Consider the following 26,647-nt stretch of genomic DNA (forward strand, 5'->3'; position numbering starts at 1 on the left):
GTTCCAGTTTCGTGAAAAATCTGAAAAAATGTTCGTCGATGGATTTATAATTTAGAAAGGTATCGTTTATGCGACGGAGGCGGAACGTGGACAAAAATTTTATTATATTTACATTCTGTATTTGCTACGTATGTTAGCCTTTGTCTTGCCGCGTATGACACGAGTGGTTTATCAGAAAATCATGAGCTTCGGTACGATGACTACCACGTACATCGGTGGTTTTAAATTTTTGACAAAATCTGATAAGAAGCAGAAAGATATCGAGGTATGTCGTACGCTTGGAATTTTGAGATCTCGAAATCGGTTTATCAGAGCGTCGCGAAATACGAAGACTTCCGTCTACGGGGTCATTAACGCAATTTTAAAAAATAAGAAACGATTATTCCCTTTTAAGAATTTCCCTTTTAAACGTAAAAAGAAAAATAATCTACGTAACGTTTCGAGTCTCGTGACTCGTTCGAATAGTTTTGCAAACGTGTATCGAGACACAACGTTGATCCTTGAAACTTGTCGCGCGTTTACAGCGGCTCCAAGTGTTTTCAGGGCATCGCTCAGATAACGTATCGTAATAGTATCAGACGGCAGGACTCTATTTTTCGATTTCATCGCGCGTTAATGAGCGCACGCACGTCTGAATGCCGTCTGCGCATCTGTACGTGTCGATGCACACGCGGATGCAACCCGTCGAGTATCGGGAATGCGTTTTTTTCAAAAAGACTGTACGTGCAACGACCGAGCGAAGCGTGCACGGCTTCCAGTCGGCGAAGATGTCCCCCACTGAATAAATTTCAAACGCCCGCGCACCCACACACACACACGCCGTCTCGACTATTTATCTCGTTCGCTCTTTCCGTCTGTCTCAGTCTCTGTTTCTGTGTCTTGCCACATAATGACGTCTGCTCGCGATGGAAACTTTAACTGAAGCGTTCGAGCAAACGACGCGTGCGATTCGGGGAAATGATGAACAGGATCCACCCCCGTTCGTCTTCCGGCGAGTCGAGCAATCTTCAATACTGTTACACCTTTGGGAACACTCGAGTAACCGAGCGAAAACATTATGCCTTATTCCTTATTCGCTTTACGCGCATTTCGGAAACTTCGATCGCAGGTATCAGAGTAGCCTGATTTCTGAATAGAGGAGTGACTTCTTATTTTAGATCTGCTAAACATTACGAATCAAAAGAAAAAAGAAACAGGTCACTGCCTCGGAGGGATAACGGAGAAATTAGTGTCAGAGTCATCTAAACAACAGGTAGTCGGAGAGATACGCCCTAATAGCAGGTAAAACACACAAATATCAGATAGCTGAAGAGACGCCTCGTAAGATTGAATTTAAAGCCTGTAATTACCGCTCTACCGAATCGTACGACTGAAAATTAATGATGACAGTCAAAGGCTATTAAACGACCCTGTAACATCAATGCCCGTCCAAAGCATATCTTGATTTTCAACAGTTCTATTTTTTGGTTATCGAAAAAACTGTTCCAGAAGCGTTGTAATCCCTTCGTCAATTTTGAGGCTGATTGCAACGCGAAGATCGTTCGACTATTCAAATTCAGGAACTGTTTCGCCAAAATTTGAATCAGTGTCCCTTCCTTTGAACACACCCTATAGACGGCGAGCTAAAGATAGAAAGTACAGAGTGAGTCCACCGGCTCGCACCTTGTAATTCCTGCCTCCTATTTAGCCAACAATTTCCCCGGCCACGATTTCGATCAATTTTCCGGCTCACCGTGTGTCCAGCATCGAGCATTCACGGCGAATCGCCATCGCGATAATTAACTTCCAATCGAACGCGATTAACCCAATCCGCGTCAAGCGTGTCCGGATTCGCTAATGTCGTCGAAGTTAAAGATCAAATTGCCCTAAAAATCTTATGCAAATGAAAGATGATTGTTTCAAGTTTTCTAATTCTTATCGATAGACTGCAAATCTTTATGCAAATTCATATTTTTATTAATAGAAACGAAATCGAAGCCTTGTAGAAGGTTGTTCTCAACCCATAAATGTAATAATTACTTTGCTTCAAGTATTCCTTATATTTTCCAGAGGACAAAATTTTATTCGAACAATAGTCGAACTTTTATTTAACGAGTAACTCGAGCCCTTGGACGTTAGACATTTTTATTTCGAAGTTCGAAAGAAATTAATTCACAATACAGATACGTCGAACTTAAAATGACGCGAGTTCGCGTAGCCAAGGTGTATTGTAATGTCCTGCTGAACAAAAAACCTGTCGCCAGACGTCTTTACTAGTTGTAAAAAAGTTTCCTACACGGTCTATTCTTTTCGATTCCTGCATCGAGAATGATGTCATCCTCGTAGAAACGGAAATTTGCATGCGCGCGATGGAAATGCGTCGACAATTGCCGATCGGAAATCCATCGGACTCTGAGATCCGTACCGAGAAACGCGATTCGAAATGGAAAAAATCGCGTGGAAAATAGGGAATGTGTGATACTTGCGTGCGCGGCATTCGATTCTTTCAAAGGGAATACCAAGTTAAGTGAGTTATCGCTGCAAGCATCCTGTGCAACTAGCAATTTACATATCTTTCCAGACGAAGGCGCTTACGCAATTGAGACAATACCGTATCGATGTCTTTTGTATCGAGTTGAAAGTCGATTTCTATGTTTATTCGAATAAACGGGAATATTCCATTAATTACGGTAACATAATATAATAAAATTGACAATAGATATTATAGATGTAATGTTATCTTTACACGCTATGGAATGGACGCGACTAATGAGTTTTCAGCTCTTGTACTGCGCGAAGCTGAAAAGTTGCCACCTAAACAAATTAACAACTCGATCGATTCTGGTATAAGCTTCCCAATGGCGGATTTACAAGAGCACGACGCAGAAAATTAAAGTTTGGATAATCGATTGATATTTATTCCTAATACGATTGCTTTTTAAAATTATTTATTTTTTTATTTTTATTAATCTCTGATCATGAACCGAAAGTTTCTCGATGTGTATGCAGAAGCTTGCTAATTGGTTCTGCGCAGAAGTTCTCCGGCGAGGATCGAGAATTAACAAAGACGATCGACAACGATGCTGATGTAAAAGTGTACATCGCTCGGAGTCGTCGATCAAGGCGCAAAAAGCGCGTTAATTATCGTTAATTTGAAACGGAATGAGTGCAACCGATAGAAACCGAGCGCGTTCCAAGCAATTACCACGGGAACTGTTAACGAGAAACGTTGGCCAGGGTTACGACCCCGTCCTTCTATCTTTGAACCGTGAAAGATAGGTACAAATATAGATTCCCGTTCAAAAATTTGAAGCACCCCGTTTAGTTCTAGAAACATGCAATGTTTGGGAAACATTGAATTAGTATTGTTACGTCTTCTCTGATAACAGAATCTCCGTTTGCGAATGAAAATGACGAAACAATATCTCTCGTCTGTCGCGTTAGATGATTGCTAAATCAGGTCGTTGCGTCATCGCATAGTATTAAAATGGAAGTGTTATAACCTGCATCGAAAATGAATGAAAATGCATATGCAGTGTCACGTCGACGATTCAATGAATGTCGTAAGGTTTATTGTTAGACGGCTTTGCGACGTTTTGCGCTCGGTATTGATATTATAATACTCATTGCTAGGTACAAAGTAAGTATTTTTAGTAGTTAACATCCTGAAAAAGTGAAAAACGGATAAACGAAACCATTTGCAATCGCCACAAATCTAATTACGAGGATAGATTGATAACTAAGGTCTCCGATCCTATAAAATACGTTTGAGATAAGAGATATTAATGAAATAATTATCAAAGAAACATTCTCAATTGGAATTTTATAGAGAGTGTAACTTTTCAACGTGAAAAATTCTATCACTGATTGTTGCTTGATAATCTACTCATGATAAATGACTGTTATGCAACGGAGCGACACAGGAAACAGAACTTAGTTATCAATCAACCCTCGTATGTTAACTGTTCATAGCGAGACATGGAATATCTCGTTAAGCTGAACGAGGCGTATCACCGTCAGATCTTGAAATAGATGCAAAAATTATCATAAATAGTACGTCCAGTATGCGATTTCTCTTAATTACGTAAACATCCATACGGTTCTATCATAAACAACTTATCTCGATCGTTTGAATATATCTATGCCAAGCTATGTAACAAGTACATTTTATTGAATAAGATAGATCATCGAAAATTAATTCTTCTATGAAACTAGGGTTTGCGAATTTACGAGTTTTCAAAAGTTTGTAAATTTTATAGAAAAAATGTTTCATCTTGGAATTAATCCTATCGCACGTCGGTAGGCAGAATTTTTCGTATGCTTCTGGATTAACAAATAATTTAATTGAGGAGATAGATTGGATTAGTGAACGGTAACGTTGTGCGGAAGTTGATTTACATTCACGATTACAAAATACAAGATCACGTTTATCCAACTAGGCGCGAATATTTATCGTAAATCATTCGCTACGCGAAACGGTTTATTTCAATGGTTGTGCTTTGATGAGTAGCCGCTAATGCGTAAGCAAACGCAGTCGACACGGACGCATCTAATTGGATGACCGCAAGGTTGATTTCTTGTTGAAAGGCTTTAACGCGTTTCGCATATTCAAAGCGACGCTTCGAGTGACCAGCGATGGACTCGAACGAAATCGAACAAAAACTGAGCAAAATTTAAAGTACAAATCAACGTGCAACGAATTTTAGCTACCTCTAAGTGTACCTCTAAAAATTTTTAGGTACACGAAACAAGATTAGAGACGAAATTTAGTCGACTAATTAGGTTCTATTCGATAACAGAATACAATTCATTTTTCTCGAGACTAGATTGGTTACTTTGTAGATGATTAAAAATAGCTTCTCGAACCTAAACTCAATGTTATTAAACTCGTTGCGGATTAATAAATGTGTGCTGTGTAAATTTTTTTGTGGTAAATAATAATGATACTCGTTAAAAAACAATTAAGCACAACATTATTCTCGTAACGAAATAAATGGGTTCTGCTATATTTCATGCGACTAGATTGTATTAAGCGTTAATTGGACAAGAAAATGACAAGCCGCGATTACGTTATTCCAGGCGACCACCGTTTGTATGACAACTTATTTGCACATTTTCGCTCAGCCTCCAACGAATTTTAATCACGAAGGAGACAAAAATATCAATGGCACACCTCTGACGATCGCTTATCGATTTATTCTAGTTCGACATTTTGGAAAAATCGATTTGTTTCTGTTTTCGAAACGTGGCTCGTATCGGTTCGTTCCATAAATAATGGGAATTTTCTTTAAAAAAAAGGCACAGCTCTAGTTCCAGCCAGATAAATAACTATTTTGTGGGGCCAACGGTTAGGCAACTCCGTTCGAGGTAAGAACGAGCCTACGCACGCAGGCTTCAATGCGGCCTGCATGGTTCATCGAGCCTCAAAGGTTGGATTTATGGTCGTAGATAAGGAAAAATTTATTGATACCGTGTTCTTTTCGAATACGGAAATTTTTGCGTAAACGTAGAACCACGTGCATCGTCCCCGAAAAGCTTATCGAACAACCTATTGTCTCGCGGTGATCGATCTGAACATCTCTTGACGGAGAATCGACAGGTAGCAATGGCTTGGAGACGCTCCGGTTGTTCTAAAGTAACGAAAATATATTTCAAAAAGAGTAATTGGACTCTCGATGACTAATCGAAAGCAGATTTTCGTATGAGAATCTATTGATATTTATGTCGCGAAATAGAAAGAGTTTCGCACGGCGTATCTAAATAAAGCGGAAATAGAATAGCAGGCGTTCGCTGATAAGAGCGATAAGTAACTCAATGCCACATGCCTCTCGAACGACATCTCTCGAATGATATTTACAATACGAGTCATTCAAGGAAGCGCTTGCAACGTCGATTTGATCGCGTCAAAATAGCTACCGGGCCCATTGCGCAACTCGAACCACGCAATGGGAAGATCGCGAGTCTAGATGGCGCTGTAAAATGAATCAATGACGTGATGGCTGTTCGAAACTCTTTTTTCACGCTGACTCGGATCTATTTTGTGAGCTTGAAAAGCATTATCGTTTATTAAAGAAACGTCTGACCTATACAATCGGAGACTAGATGTTTCTTTTTTTATTCTCCAGATGCAGTGAAGCGCGCAAGATCATTTGAAGGCACTCGTGCAACGCGACGGCATGTTCGCGCGATAAGCAGTTGCCTCTTCGGAACAACGACCACACTCTGATCCTAATCAGTCGCCATTCACAGTTTCGTAGACCCCTCGAGAACGAGCGACTTTGAAATCGAGCCTTCTGACTGCGATCTGCGACGAAATTTCACGAAATGGAACAGTTATTGGCATAACGACTCCTTTCTATCCTCTGTACAATATTTCGCATCAGTCATCATCGGAAACCTCTCGACTATTTAGGCGACCCCGAAGCCCGTTTCACGCCACTCTCCCTTTCTTCCTACCATATTCGACTCCGACCATCTGGCGATCCAATTTTTAACGTGGTCATGACGCAAGACGTGCTAAATACGCGAAAAGAGACTGTACACGCGAAATCACGCATCCCATAAACTCGATCCGGCCATAAATCCCGTGAAACGGCCGATTTCGACGAAACGAACGAGCCACCTCATTTTTTCCCCCCGCGTCCAGCGATCTTGTTTAACCCGAGAGCGATATGTATACGTTCGACCAGCAAAAACTCTCATAAACCTCTACGCCATAATGTCAATAAAGACGTTAAAACGGTTTCGCGCTGATTATAAAACGCTCCTGTTATCCTCGCAAATACAAGCTTCCTCAGACTCGAATCTATCGGATGACTCTCTCTCTTATATGAATCGTCGAAACAATTTGAAGCTCCTATCGAAAATAGATCGCATGCCGTAATGCCTTGGAATACACACCCGAAAAAAAATGTATTTATACAAGACGATGGCAGATAACCGTGCTACTTATCGAGCTATCAAAGTTTTCTTGAATTACTCATTTGCTTTATACAAGATATCATTGTAGTCTTGCTGTTGCAAGAAAATCGTTTGATTCGAGCACATCGCGTTATCAAGATTTCGATAACTCGGGTCCTCGATGTTTTTGCAATTGCGGGGCCTAATTCTCTCGAGTTTGGTGCGTACTTTATTTCGAAGATTGAATTTAGTCTCGATGCATCGAATATTTTATTAAAAGCAAGGCTCATAAGCGTCTTAACGATGCGCACATTTTTCTGACGGATATAAAAAAGAAAAAGATGTAGGATCGAACACACGGCATCAAGGTTGAATTTTAGGTCCGAACGTTCTCACGTTGCATTATTCAAGCCCTATGAATTCGAGATTCCGTCTGATCGAAGCCACGGGAGCTTAGCCCTTTCGAGATTGCCGTGACAAAATACGTGCGTGCTAAGGAGGAAAATTCTTGGCAACAATAAGCGACCGATCGCGGCAGTGAATCTGAAAGAAGGGCTCCTCGGTGCACCTGATCTCCAATTTAAGATGCACCTACGGCGTTCAGAAGTTCCTTCTCCGTGTTCGATACGAAATACCGACTTCTAAACACGTTCCACGTGAGAGAAGTGCACAACCATTTTACTAGCATACATTATAAAAACTTGAAGAATCAAAGAATTCGTCTTCTAATCGTAACTTCGTTTTTATTTTTTATTAATTCGCGCAACTAAAGGTGGCGACCCTTGCTGCAGCCTCCTGGAACCTTCATCAAATCTTTCACCGCAAGTATCAACGATGAATTACTGTCAATATCGAATCGAGGATCATCGATCTAACTGCCGTACGTCAGATTGATTTCGTTAATTAATGAATTATTGAACCCATTAACAAGAATATGCGCGTGACCGAGAATTGGGACAACTGCTAATTACTCAATCCAGCTTCGACTTCCCTGTTCGTTCCTCCGCAAATATATCGAAACGCGTAAAGCAATATACTTTTCGAAGCTCGATGTTCGTTTTCCCATTACACTTGTCTTTTTTAATATAAATGTTTTCTATACGCGTAGCAGACAATAAGTCTTAAAGTCATTCGGTAAAAATTTAGTTTCCGAATATATTTTCTTCTCGACTCGTGCCGCTATTCTATCCAGGCGATATCAGTCTGAGAACGAGCCGAAAATGGGATCAATCATCCTGGGATTGGGTGAAGATCACTATTTTTGAACCGCTGTCTCGCCGGAGTTAATTTCGTACGAAAATTTCACCGGATCCAGACACGTTTGGGAAACACGTTCTCGACGTAACGGTGACGCTTTCAAAGATCGCCGGCAAAGAAAGTGTCCGCGCCAGGATGACCATGACGCGCTTATGGTTTCCGAGAAGATCTGGCAACGCTGTTTTGCAGTCGTTCGGTTCGTAGAGATAACGCCGGTACCGTGACAAGTGGTTAAATAAAGAGACGATGCAAAGGTACGCTCTGTACGTGAGATTCGACAGCTCGAAACGATTCCGTGCCAGGAATGGCTAACTTCATCGACCGGCGTGCTCAGACAACACTGGAACCATTATGCATTTACTGGAATTTCTTCATTTCCACCACCTTCTAGTCTAGACTACACTGCAGGTACCTCTGACTTAGGTTTCAGCTAACTAACATCATCTCGAGATGATCCAGGTTTAAACTAGACACGAGTATCCCCGTTTCGATGTCTGAGGCATGTCTGGTGTAAGTCTGGATTCAAATTGGGCTCCAACTATCCATGTGCTTTCGAGTCAACTGGAGAATGTCCCTAGTGCCTAGGTACTTTGGTACCAGGAATGATAACAGCGTACAACGCTTCATCGTTCGTTGAACTCATTGAATTATAAATAAACAGCTATAAATAAAGAAAGAAGATTGATCCATTTTTATCATTTTACGATCTGCATTAAATCGTGCTAGATTTATATTAAATCCGAACCAGGTTTGGGTCAGGTTTTACCTCATTAAAAATTCTATAAAATTTTCCAAACGAGTTATTGATCTACCGAAATTTCAGCCGCGAGAGTAAATCCCCCTCTAATAATTAGGTATTTTAATCCCCGCAATTATAGACATACTCTTCCTTGGTTCAGTTTCTAACCAGCAAAATTTTCCTACTCACAACTTTAAAACACACTCCGGACTAAATTTCTTGAAGAACCATCGAGACAGTTGGGTGACTAATAAGTCAGCCGGACCGAGCAACTTTAGGGTCGATCGGATACTCTTTCTTCGCCTAAACGCCCAACTTATGCACAGATAAGTCCAATGGACCGTACGCGTTCGTATCTGTTCACCTTTGCTTCTCCCCTTTCGTTCGAACACATCTCAAGAGGGACACGCGATGTTGGAAACCAGTTTCACCCGCCCACGCATTTCAGAACGCGACTATTCCGACGTCCCTCTTTTCTTTCCCTCTTTCCCTTCGTTGTGACATCGAATCTTATACACGACTGGACCGAGATCTCTTTGTTCGTCTTTCTTTACGAGAAAACGTAGGGACAGAAATAAACGTACGCTTCGAGCCTCGCGGCGAGGAAACAATCGGGGGCGTCGCGATTTGTCCATCGTTTCGATGTAAATCCTCCGCGACTCGGATCGATCGATCCTTCACGACGAGGTCACGACTCTACTTAACAAAATAATGATTCGTACGCGGTAACAATTTGTTTATTTGGATAAAATTTGCACAAAACAAAATCATCTGCAATGAAATACTCTCGAAAGATTGAATCAAAATAGAAATCCAAATAATTCACGAAATTCTTTGCAGAGGAAACGATACGAGTAATTCAGTCGAGAGCCCCGTATTTACTTTTATAAGTGACACAGTGGGAAATTGGGTTTCTCCTAAACTGTCCCGATGACACGTGAAAGTAAACAAGCTTTAATAAAAATAAATAATGCCTCTTTTTTCCATTAATGGATTTAAAAAAGAAAGGTTGAATCTATATTAGAAATCTAAAATCCGCCAATCATTGTTAAGCACACTTAATATTGGACCATGTGATTGTTCTGATAAAAGTAGTGTTTTCCAAAATTTCAGAGGCAGAAACGTCGACGATCGATCCATCGATCGGGAACATTAACTTTGAACGAAATAACCCACGAATATCAACCAACTTCTTAATGTTCGTATTAATAAATATTCATTTTTCACCGACCAAAACTTTCGAAACCCAACAAAACATTTTCAAGACCAATTAAGTCTTCCGAGACAGTTGGAATTCGAGCAACGTTCAAAGCAATACGAATTCTAGGAACGTTAAAAGTTTGGAATCTGTTGCAAGACCCAGATTCGAACGCCCATCGGTAGTCGTAAGGCCGCAGGAAAACTTGGGAAACTGGGGGAAGCAACCAATGCGGAAACGAATCGATACGATGGGCCGGTGAAAAGGAGGCGAACGCGTTATTTACCAGTGCATGCGTACAGATGCACCAAAGGCTCGAGAGGATCCCACCTGTCCGGGCGTCGAAGTTACTTCATTCGCGGGTAACAGGTCGAGTAGGGCCGCGACGAAAATAGTTTCTTGTACGCGCAGCAACGATTTACCCCGAACAAAGACCCTCGTTCCACCAATCGTGCGAAATTAGAACGAAAACGTCTGCCTAACCGATTTTGGACAGTCAAGAAAAAACGAAACCTCCAAACACGAATTAAAATAATCGTTTTCGAATACCAACTTTTCTACGTTCAGTAATTCAAATGAGTAGAAATCATATGCTTCTATTAAAAAAAAAAGGAAGCAGTATAATTTTATTGTCTCAAAATCCACTCGAAGGAGATTAATAAAAAGTATGGATTGAAAGGCTCTATATAGTTGCAGACATGATCTCTGTGTACACGAATCTCGTCGGGGCGATTACGAAGAAAGCTAGCAGCGTTAATAACTCGACAAGGATTATAGGAAAAATCGATTAGAGAGACGGTCTGATAAGTCGAATCGTTAACACGCCGTTGCTCACCTTGTTACTGTAATTCCAGGGAATTGGGGGTGCAGTTTAAACCTAAACGATTCCGTGGAAAGCTTTCTATCGACCAGTCTTTGTTAAATACTATCGATGCGTCATGGCGCGTTAAATCGAACCGCGTAATCACGAAACGATCGACTAGCTCAGCCAGGAGAGTGCAACGAAAGGAGACCGCGTCGAACGATCCTAAACTCTTATGTCACCGATATGTTCCCTCGTCTTACAGATAAACAGCCATTAATCGCAAGGCGAAGCGACGGGACGAAACTATAGCAGCTAAGATACGGTAGCCACGGATAACATTACTTCGAAATGCAAACATCGCGAATTCTTGACGTTCGAGATACGACAATAGGAAAAATCACACAACTAATTGGCTAAATAAGTACATTCGGTCTTACTGTTGCAACAAACCTATTTGACCTATGAAAAGAGATTAATCTCTTCTGAGAAAGATTGAGAAAGACTGATAATATTATTTTCGAGGCACAGTGTACTCGACAATGTTCTACAAAAGCACAAAGAGATCAATTTTTCCGAGCAAAATTCAATAGATTGCAAATGGCGACACCTGGTCGATAAGCCTCGACAGAGTACCTATAGAACCGAGTCGTAAAGATGATTTGTTTCGCGAAAAGCAGACTCAACAATCGTTTGTACTATTTCTTCGTTTGCTCGTACCAGATTCGCTATTGTCGATCGTTGAAAGACGCGTAACTCTGCAGATTTGAATCTGGCAAAGACACAAAGAAGATTCAGAAGACTTCGTAATTCAACCAGCTATTAAGAAACGATGTTCTATGAAAAGCAGTCTGAATTATTCAAATTTTTAATCGTATGTTCTAATTTTCGTGACTTCAATTTTCCCGTATCGATTTCACAATTATGCTTGCTATTTTTCTCCGCTCGTGTCCAAGCTTTGCGAACGCGAAAGAAAATTCCGCGGTTGCGTCACGAGGAAAAACAATTCTTGATACGAGAAGCAAGAAGAACACGACCGCTTCGAACCATCCGCGTTATCGATAAAGAAAGCAAGAGAGATCGGGTTCTAAGCGTCGTCCGAGCGGGAGAACTGGCACTTAATTATTTCGTCGCAGCTGGATCAAATTAATTAAACGGGAGCAATTGACGTCCTCTTTACTGACTCGAGTGGATGTTTAGGTGGCTATTCGAGAGTCTCTCGTCTAAATTTACGCCATTCGATCGGACGGACGCGGCGGCGGGGAACGCTAATAACTGTCGTTTAGGGAGTTTTTCTATTATTGGGTAACGGTTCGGAATCATCGTGGAAAACGACGCGATTGTGACTATCGCTACAACCACGCTTCCATTCAACTGTCCTAACGGCGCTGTTTCGATCCTCGTCGCTCGAAATGCAAATAATTTTGACGAAACGCTGAATGGAGGAATCCCAAGTGCTGTTGGATTAATTTTCAAGGAACGGAGAACCTGGTCTCCCCGTGTGAACGTGTGTAAAAGTGGTCAGTGAAATCGCTACTGAATCGAGGCGTCAAGAAGTCGGTCCCTTCTGGCGATAAGGCACTCCAGGCTGCGCTCGTCGAGCTCGTCGAGTACCGGTACTCAGGGACAAGGGGCACTTCCGCCACGAATCCTCGCGGTCTTTCGAGAACTCGAAACGAGGCTGGCAATGAGAGATCGATTCCGCCTCGCGGGAACTCGGCCGCCTTTTCGAGGGTAATGCGATTTGTGTGACATTGCCGAGGGAACTGATTCGTCTGCCGAGACCTTGGAAAAGTTAAACACGAAGATTACTGTCATTATTTGTTACAGGGGGCTAAAGAATCCTCTGACGCGCGCGCGCTGAAAGCTTTGAACGACTTGGACGATCCGTGAAGGAGATTTTGTCAAGACCCGCGCTTTGTGCACGGACAATCAGGTGCTCTAAAGGTGGTTCCGAGCATTGTAGACTAAGTTTCGACTTCGAAGTCTTCTGAAATTTCGGAACCTCGAATAAATGGCACACTAGTTGATCTACGCAACTGTAACCCTTGCTGAGAAATTAAAACTTCGGAATATAGTTTTCGAAACGAAATGACAAGGTGTCTAAGTAAACCGGAAATGTCGCCCATTTATCGGGCGCTTGGCATACTTTTTTTTTAATATTGTAAAAACAGATTGCATTTGACGATATCCGTGAGTATCAAAGATATAGTTATGTTACGTAGTGATGCAAGGCCACGTGTGGTAAATCACTTGCAGCAAAAAATTGTAGAACTTGAATAGTCACTTTTAACGCAACCGTACTATTCATCGGATCTAGAAAGGAATTGTTTTTGCTGCAGAAAAATTAAAGAATCTTGGTATTTTGATTACGTTGTTAACTATCGTAGTTAACAACGCAATCTTAATAATAAATCTATTTTAGATACGGACGAAGAACTTTCGTAATGCTAAACTATATGAAATTACGGCCCACCATCGTAATTAGTACCGGGTGTTACATAATCGGCAGGAAAATAGAAAAACATCAATCGACATTGCAAAGCATATGATTAATCTACCCTACTCTAGAACGCATCATCTTTTTCTGATCGTTTTTTCTGTTGCATTTTATAGAAGGTTAGATGCATGTGTTTTCTCTGCAACTTGGAAAGAGTCTATCGACAGAATTTCTCACTCTTCTTATTTGTATATTTTATTCAATACAATTGAATTAACATGAAATTCTACTTAACAGTAGCTATTTAATAGTTGGACGAAGCAGAAGATTATCAAGCGTTTATGCAAGAAATCGATGAACCATCACATAAATGGAAACGGCTCATTAATAATGAATGACAGGATATAATGGAAATTAGATCGTATGGAAAATTTCCAATATAAAAATAAATTAGAAGAATCTTTCAATGTTTCGATACCATTAAACGCGTGTCTGTGCAAATACCTATTCTCCTTCGTTGGTGTGTCTACAATATTCAATTTTTATGAAGTATAATCGATACTATTTCTGAGCTTTGACAAACTTTTATAAAACGTCTATGGTATATTTTTGTTCTTCGAGTTGTCAAGTCGTTGTCCCTACTACTGACTGAAACTGTTCGCACGATGTGAACCACGACATTAACTATGTTCCACAATCAACGATGACCTAACTAACAGTATGCCATCCAAGAAACATAAATAAATCATTTTTATCATTACAGGACTGTTTTAATTGCTTAGATAAGACACTTACGATGAACACCATATGAAATATGAAATGATTTTTAGTCAGGTCAGGGAAGAATATAAAATACACAGATACGAAACCTGTACACGTCACCGAACAACGAATTCTGCTATTTAAGCAGTTATCAGAAATATGTATCTTTCAATGAAACAATAAAAATCAATACGTGAGAATATGTCATAGAATAATTTAAAAATAATACACATAAATACATTATAACGCATTCTCCATATCGTTGCTTAAAAAAGGATGTTTTCATTCTTATTTTTTGATAGTTGGATTTTTGGTAATATAAAAAATCTATACTGATTTCATGTAAGTTTCAACAAAACTATCGAATAATACGATCAATCTCGAGACGAATGAAAATCATTAAAGGAAGAACTAGTACGAGTAAAAATAAATCTAAATATTCTATTCGTTATTGGCGAATAAACTCCGTAGAGTGTACTCCATCGTGCAGAACAAAATAGATTTTGTATATCGAGAAAAAAACCGAAATACACCCAGTCTGGAAAGGAAGAAAATATTCTCAGAAACGGATGGCCTACATATGATCTAATAAAAGAAACCAAAAGAATTTAACTGCAGACGTTTTTACAAGTATCGACGAATAAATATCAGCCACGATAATTCGTCGAACTTTACGTAGAAGGGTATATCACGGAGGAGCAATAAAATTTATCAATTTTTATCGAATGATTTTTAGTGGTCAATGTCGAGTGGACAATCGTTATCTTGGCCAGGCCAATAACATTTTTCTACGCGTTTAGTAAACGTGAAAATCGATTTTTTATCCGAGAAAACAAGCATTCCCCTAAAACAATTGGCGGTGCCCGTAAAAAAAATCACACCGAGAAGAGAACGACTCGTAAAAATTGTGTCGTTATCAGTTTGTAGCTGCTTCCGAACCGTATTACCCAAGACAAAGGAACATTCTAACCGAGGTGATCGCGTTACATGGTTTACCCTGCATAATATCGTCCGCGTTTGTATCTCTTTTTCTTGTCGGTTGGTCCGTATCCCGGTGACCATTTCTCGGTTAGAATAGCCGGGGATATGGCCGAGAAAAAGCCTCGAAAGATTTGTACCTTATGAAAAATATGGTAATGCACAGGGACACGCGATAGTTCTATACGAGTTGGTCCTTTCCGCGCGAAAATTTATACGCGAATATATGATGTTTCTTCGCGTAGGATGGGAAGGTTGGTCGGAGAAGACTGCAAGATTTTAAGGCTTCCGTGGGAAACTGAGGAATCTTCGTTCGAAGAGGGCATAATTTGAAAAGTTACCGATTCCGTACAAATGCTGGAAAATTCCATTCTTTAACCCCCATCAGTTTGTTATAAACTTGTTACCTTGTTACGCTTGTGGAGCTTCTTGATAGCAATCGGAGGCCTCTGCGAATGCAGGGGTACGATTACTTGGTATTTTCGACGAAACAATATGATATATTCTTACATCGTCCACATACGTACCTTTTAAAGTACCAAATAACAAAACAAAGACAGGTTGAATTTAGGTAGAAAATAAAAAAGAGTGAACGGTCCTTTACAAATAATTGAAAAGAAAATATATTTTACGTGCAACGTTTAATAAGCTGCAAAGCGACTTTTTTTCTGAATCGAGTAACCCACAGGTGAGAATTAGCCTTGGCGAGTGCTCCGAGAATAGGTTAGCCTAGCGTTGATTTCAATGCTGAGTCGACGATAAAAATAATCTTGCTGGGTTGTTATCGATGGAACGATCGTTGATAAGGGTAACCAGGCTCGTGTTTAATATACAAGATTGCGTTAAAAGTCGATGTAATAATGTTGGCTATTTTGCCGCGCTGCCGTCGTCTAAACAGCTGTTGGAACAGGGAGGCTTTGAAACTCGAACTAGCCTTTTAAGTATTACGGGGTTAATGAAATTCCAAACGATCTATTGACTTCGTTTGATTCTATCGATATCAGATTCACGTGGAAAATGAACAATGAATTTCCGGCTGTGTGTGTATTACTAAAATATCCAAACGATCTAGAACATAGATTCCTAAAGTATTTGTTAATTTACTAATGAAAGTCTGAGCTACTACAGTGATTAGTTTTGGTACGAACAATGGATAGTAGATTCCGTTTGAATACCATTGTCGGGATCGTGACAGACAACGGACAACGAAAGTAGTTAAAAATAAATGTTCAGAAAATTGTGTTGCTAAAATATTTTAACGATCTGACAACTTAATGGGAGGTTAAACAGTGCACTAACTTTATTAATTTTAATAAAATTGATACCAGACTCCAATGGTATCCACTTCAACAAAGCTAAAGCGATTAGCTCGGCGATGCAACTTCCAATTTGGACGCCCCTTTTGCTCGCGTTACAAATTAAAAATAAATGAAATCAGAGATTTTCTAACATCGAACGTAATATAATAACATTCTTGTAGAAATTACCGGCAAGCAGTCTTTCCCAAAATTTGGGAAGCTCGTTAATAATTTTGTTAGCCTCTACTTTATCGGTCTGAGTGGAAAGTTACACCCAGATATGGTAATCATGTTTTCCTTATTACTTTTTTTAACGATACATGTTTGTTTCCGCGTAAAACCAAATTTACAAGTCAACTGAAAATCAATACATACAATGACTTTATTAATTCTGACATAATCGGTATCAGCCGTGAAGTTTAGATACTGATCGGTGTTTGATGGGAAACCAACAGTTTGCGATTAATAGAAATCGTGACGAGTCCTCGAAGCCAAATTACTGTTGAACAAAGAATCTACAGAAGACTGTATAACCGAAAAGTTCAAAAGATCTAGAAAATTAATGAAAAGCAGAGATGATCGCGTATAATGGACTTTGATTGCTGGTCAATGAAAGATCATGTTACAAATAAGATCACGATCGGAAGCATTGTAGACGCTATGAAAATTTGAGCGTTGACTGCATAGAAGTATAAGTTGATGATGAATCAGGGGAGACCGTTTCGAGATAATCGAATCATCAGTGAACCGTAACCGTCACAATAACCCCGGAATAACTATTTTAATTCAATATACATCGGTTTCGCAGTCTGCTCGTCCATCGAAGCGCCGTGGCAAGCAAAAATTCTTTCAACCGTGTTACGTTTCACCGGACATAGATACGAGTTCCTTGAAATAATAAGCCGATTTCAAGATCATCAAAACGGAGGAATCGCTCCAAGACCGCGACTGATAACCCGTAACCGTAACGCGTTATCGAATACGTGAAATACTGCTGGAAAATGAAACGCCACTCCGGACAAGCAAATGATAATTAAATAGATTTCGCTCGCGTCTACGACAATATCTAATTAGACTTAATTGGAAACTAACGAACTTAAGTAATCGGCGATTCAATTCTTGAGACAAGGATTACTATATCGGAAGTACAGATTATAAGACTACTTTACAAATTTAATTGATACTATCTAACGACTATATTTCGCTCACGAAACATTTCGTTTCCCTTAACTGATCATCCTAGATCGCTGGTGGTCCTGCCACAGAATTAAATTTAGTTCGATCTTTGATAATACCGTAGGGACAACACTGGTCGATGTTACATTCATTTCCGAAGCATTAAGAATTTTGGCACAGTGACAGGGTACATCGTTCAGAATAGGATCTCGTTTCATTAGTTCATCTCCAGGCTCATTTATTTTCACAATACCATACGATCTGCTCCGAATCTTGCTAAACTTTCATTGAACGCAGCTAGACGTATCTTTTATTAGCATAAAGAGGGTCGCTTTCGATATCTACCTCCGGTAATACAATCGTCGATAGTCTATATCAGGCTTCCGTCTCCGTTGCCGATCGTTAATTAAAATTTTAAAACACCCGAGGATCTTCGCCGAATTTTGATTAACCTTTATCGAACTACAACAACTTTAAATACTAAACGCTCCCAGGAAAGATTCCTTTATTTATTTTTTAAGACACTCTCCAAAACTGACTAAAGTCTCGATATAAAAATGTCGTAAATGTCTATCTATGAAATGCGTCAGTTTTCGTTTATTTGTTTAAGATATAACACGATTCGGTCGAAAATGGATATTCCTCCGGCCGATCAAGATTTCAAGATAATTGTAAATGTTCTGCAGAATTCTCAACGAAGAAAGCCATAAATATGTATCTACGAAAACTCGATTACGTTCGATAGTTGGGCCGGAATGTCATAAACCAAATTCTAAAATAGAACCTCCCCTTGTTCATTGATCTTCCCATTTATCAAATATTCAAGATGCTCCATGATCCCCTCCGAATCCTCCTGTATCCTCGACGAATTATGCCACAAATACATCCAGCGTCGACTTTGAGCGTACGACCACCGATTATTACCAGGTAGCCAACGCTCCTAACAATAAGATGTATCGTTAGGTATTCGTTCGCGAGTTCGTTATCGCGAACGTTAACCAAATTGCGTCTCCGATCGATACACAGATCGTGAATGTCCTATTGAATTATCGCGCGATAACTCTGAAGTGATTGCGTTATCTCTGTTCACGGTATTCAGCCAACGAGTAATGTACAAACGAAAGTCGGTATACGGTGCAACGTGCAGGGGCTACCGATCAGGAAGTTGCCAAATTTTACCGATTCGATCACTCGATCACTCGAACTATTTCGTTTCTGCATTATTATTAACCGTAAATTGTAAAAATATACGATTTCTCGCACGAGAAATGCCAAGTTCTTCAACGACCTACGTACTTTATACGACTAGGATTGTTTAATTTTTTTAGAAATAATTTAAGAACCAACAAATTTGAACGGCCAAAGAATGAAAAATCTCCTAATCTTCCTACGATGGCAAATTTTTAACGACAATCGCCAGTAAAAACCAGATATTAATAACTACTTACGTACTTAATCGTAATGCCACGTAATACTATTACAAAAGAATTATCGATTTCACGACAAATTTTCTGCGACGAAAATACACTCGATTTTAAATTTGTAATGAATAGCTATTCTTAAAAACTGTTAAAGCGACTGTGAAAAAATAATCTGGTTCGATGCACGTTGGTCTTCATTTTTGTCAAACGATGCTGCGAAAATATTAGTGACACCCATGCGTGAGGCTAATTTATCGTTAGCTTTTCTTTCCGTTCTCACAGCAATATTATCGAAACGTATGAATTTCAAACACAGATTGCAGAAATATTGTAGCTGTATAAATCTATTTTGAAAAAGTACTATTTTTCCCCCCGTAAAAACTCTAGCGCGATTCTCTGATTCCGCCGATGGCCAATAAAAGATAAAAAAGACCACTCGTTTCAGCGTGGTCTACCAGATTCCATTCGCTCTTTCCGTAATTCTTTCCTGTAAGCTTTTTCTACTTTTTCATTTATAATAAGATGGAAGCACTTCGATCGACACTTTTTTAATCAAAATATTATTTTGTCATGCAGCTTACAATTGTTGCGAGAAATACATACAAATTTTGTAATTGCAATTATCTTCGTTGTCCACAAATTCATTGAAGGCGCTGTTCTGGTTTGTTAACCGCTTTGATTTATAGTCTTCACGTAAAATCGCCGCAAAATGCATCTTTTCGAAAACAGAAAGGAATTTCTATTGCCCTGAGACGGTATTTTCCGACGAAGGGAAGGGAACGAAGGGTTCTTAAAATCCAAAAACGATGATCAAACCCTGACAGATAAATTAAAAGGAAAAAATGAATATTTAACGCAACTCCATCGATCGAGCGATCTTCAGGTGGGAACATGAAATCGCAGAAACGCAAAAATTCGCCGAGGAAGGATGATATTTCGACGGATTGGCAGTTTCAGCAGAGCTGCCGACGCAAGCCCCGTGTCTCGGTGTTCGGACTTATCCACTTCGGCGAAGTTCTCGATGTGATCAGAATATAATCGCGAATTATTCGCACGAGTATTGAAACAAACCTTCGTGACGATGCGAATAATAATTCCGGGGGCGCGGGATGAGGAACACGATCGACACATGTACTTGTTGATCACGTCGGTGTTGGTCGTGATTTCCTTTACGATTTTTATTACTCTCTGACTCACACGCGACGATGCAATTTTAAATGATACGGACGCTAAAGAAAATCCTCACGTAATAATTTTATTACGTTTTTTTGCACGTTACGGTAATTAGAATGTAAATATTTAAGAAAGATACATTTACTCATGATCGATTATTCTGTCAAACCCTTACTTTTTGACTACATATTCTCAACTTTGTTCACTTATTTATATGTGTACTCTAGATGTCGACCTATAGGTAGCAAAATGCACGTTAGCATGGTATTTCAGCCATTAAAACGGTTAAGTGTTGTTAGTCGGTGGACCTTGGCAAATATAGAAAAACGATTTACCATTCTCCTCCACTCTTAACTCTCGCGGCGAGAAGATATAATTGCAGTTATACCAGCACTAACAACTCAAACACGAGATTCCACACGTAATAACAGATACTAGATGTAGTCGTTGAGAAAAATAGTAATCCATATGTGCTAATAAACTTGACCGAACATATCGACCACTTAACACAGAACACTACATACAGATCAGTATTGGATGAGTGTTTACTCATAGCAAAGAGCCTGATTACGACAGAATTTCAATCGCTGGATCGAGTGGATCGTGTGGAGTGCTAGCAGGACTCGCGATGAGCTAAACTAGGCGTGTAAAACAAACTTTCGTCCTAGTTTTACTCGACCAATTGTTCTTTTGATAAGCAACGTGGCTAGATCTTGCTTCGTGTAGCACCTTTTCGGGGGCAACATTTTTGGTCTAGAAAGTTTTCAGTCATTGATTCGTGAAGTAACTTTTGGTAAACTTAACTTTTATTAAAGACGCGATCAAATTAATAAACACGCGTATAGTAACTTAAAAACGTACAACTCAAAATGTAAACGAAGGTTGTCATCCGAAAAATACCGTTTAAACGTGTTAATTTGTTAAAAGAAATCATTTTCGAATATAACAGGAACAAAATATGTTTGCCAACTTCTTATATTTTAACATATTCATAATTGACTACGTGTAAAGTTTTTATTAATTGAACTACCCTCATTTCCAAATATAACAGGAACAAAATACGTTTGCCTACTTCTTATACATCTATGTTTACATTATAGATTTTTCATGTGTTTTAGTGAAAACGACCGAAAAGTCGCAGACGGAAAGCATTTTAATAAAAGTTGAGCTCGTCAAGGCTACGGGAAATATGAATTTTTTATAAAATCATTCGATTAACAGTCTGATCAGGACTAGATTAGAGATCGCTCATTAGCTTTCGTATCTACCGATTCGCGATCGATGGCATTCATTCATGCAAATAATTCGAGGTCAGATATTAGATCTAGACTAGGGCATCTAATAATTCAGTCTACAACAACTAGAACATCTGGAAGAGATTTTGGAACTGCAAGGCAAATATCAGTAGATAAAGTTGGAGTAAGACCAGTTAAATTAAGATCATATTGCGGTAAATTCAGCATTTTTCCAATACTCTTTTCTATTGACAAACTGTCCGTGTATTTTAATGACTTTGTTTCTTTTTATAAATTTCTAATATTTTCGAGTTTCCTTAACCATACGAAAGTCAATAAACGTATTTGTTTTCTTGGACACTTAACAAATTACATACTGCTTTTCCTAGGCACAATCTATCGCAAAACATTCAGCGTAATCGTATCGAACATCGTTCTATCGGTGATCGGATATATCGGAAGGAAACTATGATATCCGGTATTATATTCAACAAATCGCAATTTTAACTCGATGAGATAAGGGGATCCAGACTGAAAAGAATGCAAAGATTCTTATCGGTCCACGTAACAGTGATACACACGCTGCGAATAATCGCGTTCCTCGGTGAGTGAACTTTGCGGGCCACTTGGCTGTTGCCAAAAAAATCTGTTCAATTCGTCGCCCGTGCCAATTGGCGTGCGGCTTCTTAGGTAGAACGTAGCCACTGGTTCTTCCTTAATCCTAACAGAGGTACGCGAACAAAAAATAATTCGTGAACCTTTAGATTCCAAACAACGACCCGAAACTTATGGTCCCCTGACGATCCAGGGACCCTCGAGAGACTCCAAAACGTTCTCCACGATACTCGGCCACCTTCTTACCGAGTGTTCATCCATCTCCTCCGAGAGAATCTTTACGAATCAGCTGGCTCGGAAACAGACCTTCGCATTACGAATTTTTATCCATTCTTAAACACGTTGTTACAGTTAGGATGAACTATTTTATATAGAAATATATTTTCCTTTCCTCATAGTGTTACAGTAAGTTGAAGTTGCACTACTTTCCGTCGTATACGTTTGTACACACGTGATCGTTTGTTTTTGAGAAGACTCAATACTGCACTCGAATATAATATAAACAATATACAATACGAAACTCTTTAGAAACACCCGCACACGACAATAAATAAAATTGTATAGATTGGACAAAGTAGTTTTTAAATACTGTACTGCAAAAGGGTTAACGAACTATCGGATAATCGAGGACTGTCCAAATGATTAATAGCGCAGTGTTTAACTTAAAATCTACTAGATAAGGCTGACTCGTGAATACGGCTGGCACAAAAATTGGAGTTCCCGTGCAAAGTGTTACTGCGTTTCGTTCTAATTCTGCCAGTTGGAGTCATCGGTGGTGCTTATCTAGCGGATCGTATCTGTTCAAACTAATTAATAAAGTATCGAGTAATCGAAGACTGTTTAAACAATTAACAGTGTCACGACCAAGACAGGATCGGCTAGATAAGCTTCGCCGGCGAGTACGACCGGTGGATCTGGAACGAAACGCAATAACACTCGTCTCGCCCCCACTAAAAGATAGTAGTTATTTCACGAGCAAGAGTTTCCTTCGATATACCGGGATTTTCATTGTTTTATAAAGGCGATGCCCCGGAGCAGCAAAGGCTACCGCGAAATCGGCGGACACCGATGAACCCATCATCGTCGACGCGCCCATTTAGCAGGACGGAAACAACAAACTCACCTCGAAGGCATTCGCGAGGCTGGCCGCCGCTATTAGCAGGAGGAACAAGCAACTCTTCGGCGAGACGAGGTCCCTCATTTTGTCTGCCGGCGAAGAGTATTCCCGCGACCTCTTCGCCCTTTTCCACGCCGTCCGTCCACTCTTCGATTCCGTACGCGTTGCACTTTGGTCGGTTTCTCCGTTTGGGGCCTCGTCAGCGGGAACGCATCACGAGGTCGGGTTAGGTTTTAGGTTCTCCGCGATCCCTTTCAAGGGCACTGTCGACGACCGCGCGAAATCGAACTCTGGGGACCGGCGAAAAATCGGTACGAGAACCTCCGTGGAACTGGTTCGAGCGTGAGACCCGGGAACACGCGGCACCGTACAAGAGCGCACCGGCGTTCGGTAGCGTCTGAAAGGCCGAGCGCGCCGGCAAGATAAAACTTTTTCAAAAGCCCCGGTGCTTTTTCCCTCTCCACCGACGGCCAGTTTCAGCCGCCACTCGCGTTCCCTTGCGGTCCGTCGTTCCGTCTCGCGCGCTCCCGCTGCTCGACTTCCTCTTTCTCTGGCTTCGCCGCTCTCTCCAGCGGGAAGGTATCCCGGTTCGCCTCTCTCGCACGCGTGCCTCGCCCGGTCTCTCTCGCACCCTCCGACAACGTCGAAGATTCATCCCTGTCGCACCAACGGCCAACAACGACTCCGTATCGTTCCAATGGCGCGATCTCGCGGCCTCCCCCCCCCCACCCGCGATCGCCCACTCTCCTCCCTCCCCTCCGACGCTTTTACTGTCTCCTACGGCGCGTCTTTCTCGATTTCATCCTAACCGCTCTCTCCCTCTCGCCACTCTCTCCTTTCCCGTTTCTTCCACGGAATCGTCTCTCTCTCCTGCTCCCTCCCCCACCCGCGGATGTATTTCGCGACGATGTTTCGTTCTCGCTCGAGAACGCTCGGCCGCACTTTTTCTATCCCCCACCATCGCGGGAGTCAAAGTCGCCTCACAATGCCGGCTCGCACGAGGCAAGGAGGACCGGAGAAGTGGTTACACGGGGTATTTTCCTTTTTTCATTTCTCTTTTTAATGAGCAACGAATCGAATTGTTGCGTCCCGGCGAGATGTCATGGGAGACGCCTCGGGTTTTTTCTTTTTTAGCGGATTCGGGACCGAGGGAAGGGGGATAATCGGTGAATCAGACTCGGAAACAATGGGGTTGGCGGGTGTTTCGGATGCGCGCGCCTCGGAACGAATTGAATAGCGCGAGGTTCGCAGTCCCGACTTGTAAATTTTGCGTAGACTTTGAAAATTAGTTTATAAATCGTTCGATAGTGCACCAATAACAGTCCCGTAGTTTTATTTGCCAAAATTCGACCGTAATTTTCATCCAGCAAATAAAAGGGTCGCGAATCGTTGGTCCTCTGTATTTCTCTGACGCCGATTCTGCCCCGTCGTGCATAGTGGCGCCAGTGACGGAGCAAGGGGTTAAATACTGTCGGATGCAAGTGCTTGGAAATCCGCAAGAAAGAGAATCGAACGGCCGTCACCAGGGACGAGTCACTCGGGCAGAAAAAGGGGATAAAAAAATAGCGTGGCATCGTGCAAGCGTGCGTTCGCCGACGCTGATTCCCTCCTTTTCCCGTCTGGCAGAGCCTCTCCGTCCGACTCGAGGATCTGTTGCGCTCAGCAACAGATGCGAGGGTGATCTTTTTTAAACGAGTCAACCACGCCGCGCCTACATATTCGCTCGCGGTTTCTCCATGACCATTCCGACCAACGAAAGACGCATCCGTTTTGAAGAGAGATCCTGGAACCGGGCAGACAGAGTAATTATAACAGACGCCTCGCCGCGAGACTCGGGTCATTTGATGTCCGCTCTCGTTCGGCAAAATTAGGAATATACCGGGAGCGGTCGTTTTTACAGTATTCCCCGCTCGAAAGTTCGACAAAAACGATTTCCTTTTTGACTGAAGTTTCAGTCAGTAACATTCAAACTAAATGGACGCTTCGAATCTGTTTTTTAACCAGTCAGATGTGGTGACCTCTTTTCGGAGCGTGCACTTGTTTGTTTTATTTCGTTTCGACCTACAAAGGTTCTAAACATATTGAAATTTACGACTATATTTTAATTTTCGCTAGTAAAGCAAATGGTAACTAATTTTACGCATGACGGTTATAGTCGTTGTGACACAAAATACTGTCATTTTTCTACGACGAATATAGTCGTCAAACACGGATGGCTGGTTAAAATAGGGGACTTCATTATTTAAAAACTGTAGGAATATAATTTGTTCGTCGAGATTTGCTGAAAATGGGTAGAGAATTCTCGCTTACGATGACTGCATCGCGAATATAAACGAAGTTGGTCAGCCAAGGAAAAATGTCCAAATAAATGTTCTGAATACAAGGCGAACCATTCAACGATTTATAGTCTGACAGCTGGATTCCTCGATTGCGTGTGCCCTTCGCTAGACTCTAGACGCTGCTCAATTCCTTTTTCTTTCATGACAAGACTGTTTATTTTCTGTCTTAGTTATATATTTTTTCGCTTGCATAACTATTCAATATAGTACGAATTTTCCGAGATTTCAAAGTCGTCGATATTTTTTTATAAATATGCATGAATCGTGAATAGTGGAATAAATCATTTATTACGACGGTTAGGTCAACAGAAAACGCGCTTAACCAATACACTTTTATTTTAACGATTTCTGTTTGTTGCTCTTATCCTATACTCTTACGCGCCGAATGTCGTTCCTTTTAAATGCAAAGCTTCCCTTCAAAAAGCGACGAATAAAGGAACTGGAACTCGGACGAGGATCCTGAAATGTACCACGACTGAAGAAGTTTCGCCAACCACGATCTTTCGCGACAAGAACAATACATTCAATTCTCTTTTTACGCGGTAGATGCGTTCCAAAGAACACCGAGTAAACAAAGATATATTGTTTATGGCAAAGTAGGAAATTTGTTCATGAACTTTCAAAACCCGTGTATAAAACAAAAAGGAACTATTTGTAAAAACAAACTCCAATGAATAGTGCAAAAAGATTTTTATGAATAGCCAAATGTATTATTTTTTAACATACATTCTCCTCAAAAAGTATTAGGAATTTAGAAGACCGGAAAGAAGGAATGTAAAAACGACTTGCCCTAACATGCATTCTGTCATTCAATTCAGTTAGTTCAATTAATCCAATTGTCGTGCTGTGCGATGTTACACGGTTAATTGAACGAAAAGAATTTGTACGTCAAGAATCAGTCAGTACCGAGCCATAGACGATCCTTTATCTACTTTAGTGAGAAACAGTTATACTGGAGCTTATATTTCGTCAATGACAAACCCCTACACACTATTAAGTCTATTATAAACCTCATCTATGTTTCTAAAAATTAATTCGTTTCTAGTCATTCGACGATTATATTTCTTATTTATCATACGAGCTAGAGGAACATGCAGAATCTTCCTTACCATCAGCTGTAATACATCAACCAGAGACGAGGTATACGAGCACAGACGAAGTATACGAGTAGACCTTCCACCCAATGTATTTTTTCGTCCTATTTTTCTGGGGCTCTAG

General features: G+C 40.6%; 1 protein-coding gene across 26 annotated transcripts in view; it reads right to left on the minus strand.

Annotated features, from left to right (window-relative positions):
- The window catches only part of Trol (terribly reduced optic lobes), a 154,037-nt gene extending 130,324 nt beyond the window's left edge, over positions 1–23,713 (minus strand). For 12 of the 26 annotated variants that reach the window (XR_013080476.1, XR_013080472.1, XR_013080473.1 and 9 more), the window contains exon 1: positions 23,097–23,711. Coding sequence is in view for 3 of the 26 variants with exons in the window: in XM_076774981.1 (XP_076631096.1) it covers positions 23,097–23,174 (78 nt within the window). In the remaining 23 variants the exon portion in view is untranslated. Of the gene's footprint in view, positions 1–23,096 lie in introns of all 26 variants that reach the window. The other 14 variants (XR_013080477.1, XR_013080478.1, XR_013080475.1 and 11 more) reach the window with 6 other exon arrangements.
- Between the last annotated feature and the right edge of the window lie 2,934 nt (positions 23,714–26,647).

The sequence above is a fragment of the Colletes latitarsis genome, chromosome 10, assembly GCF_051014445.1.
Source record: "Colletes latitarsis isolate SP2378_abdomen chromosome 10, iyColLati1, whole genome shotgun sequence".
Lineage (NCBI taxonomy): Eukaryota > Metazoa > Arthropoda > Insecta > Hymenoptera > Colletidae > Colletes > Colletes latitarsis.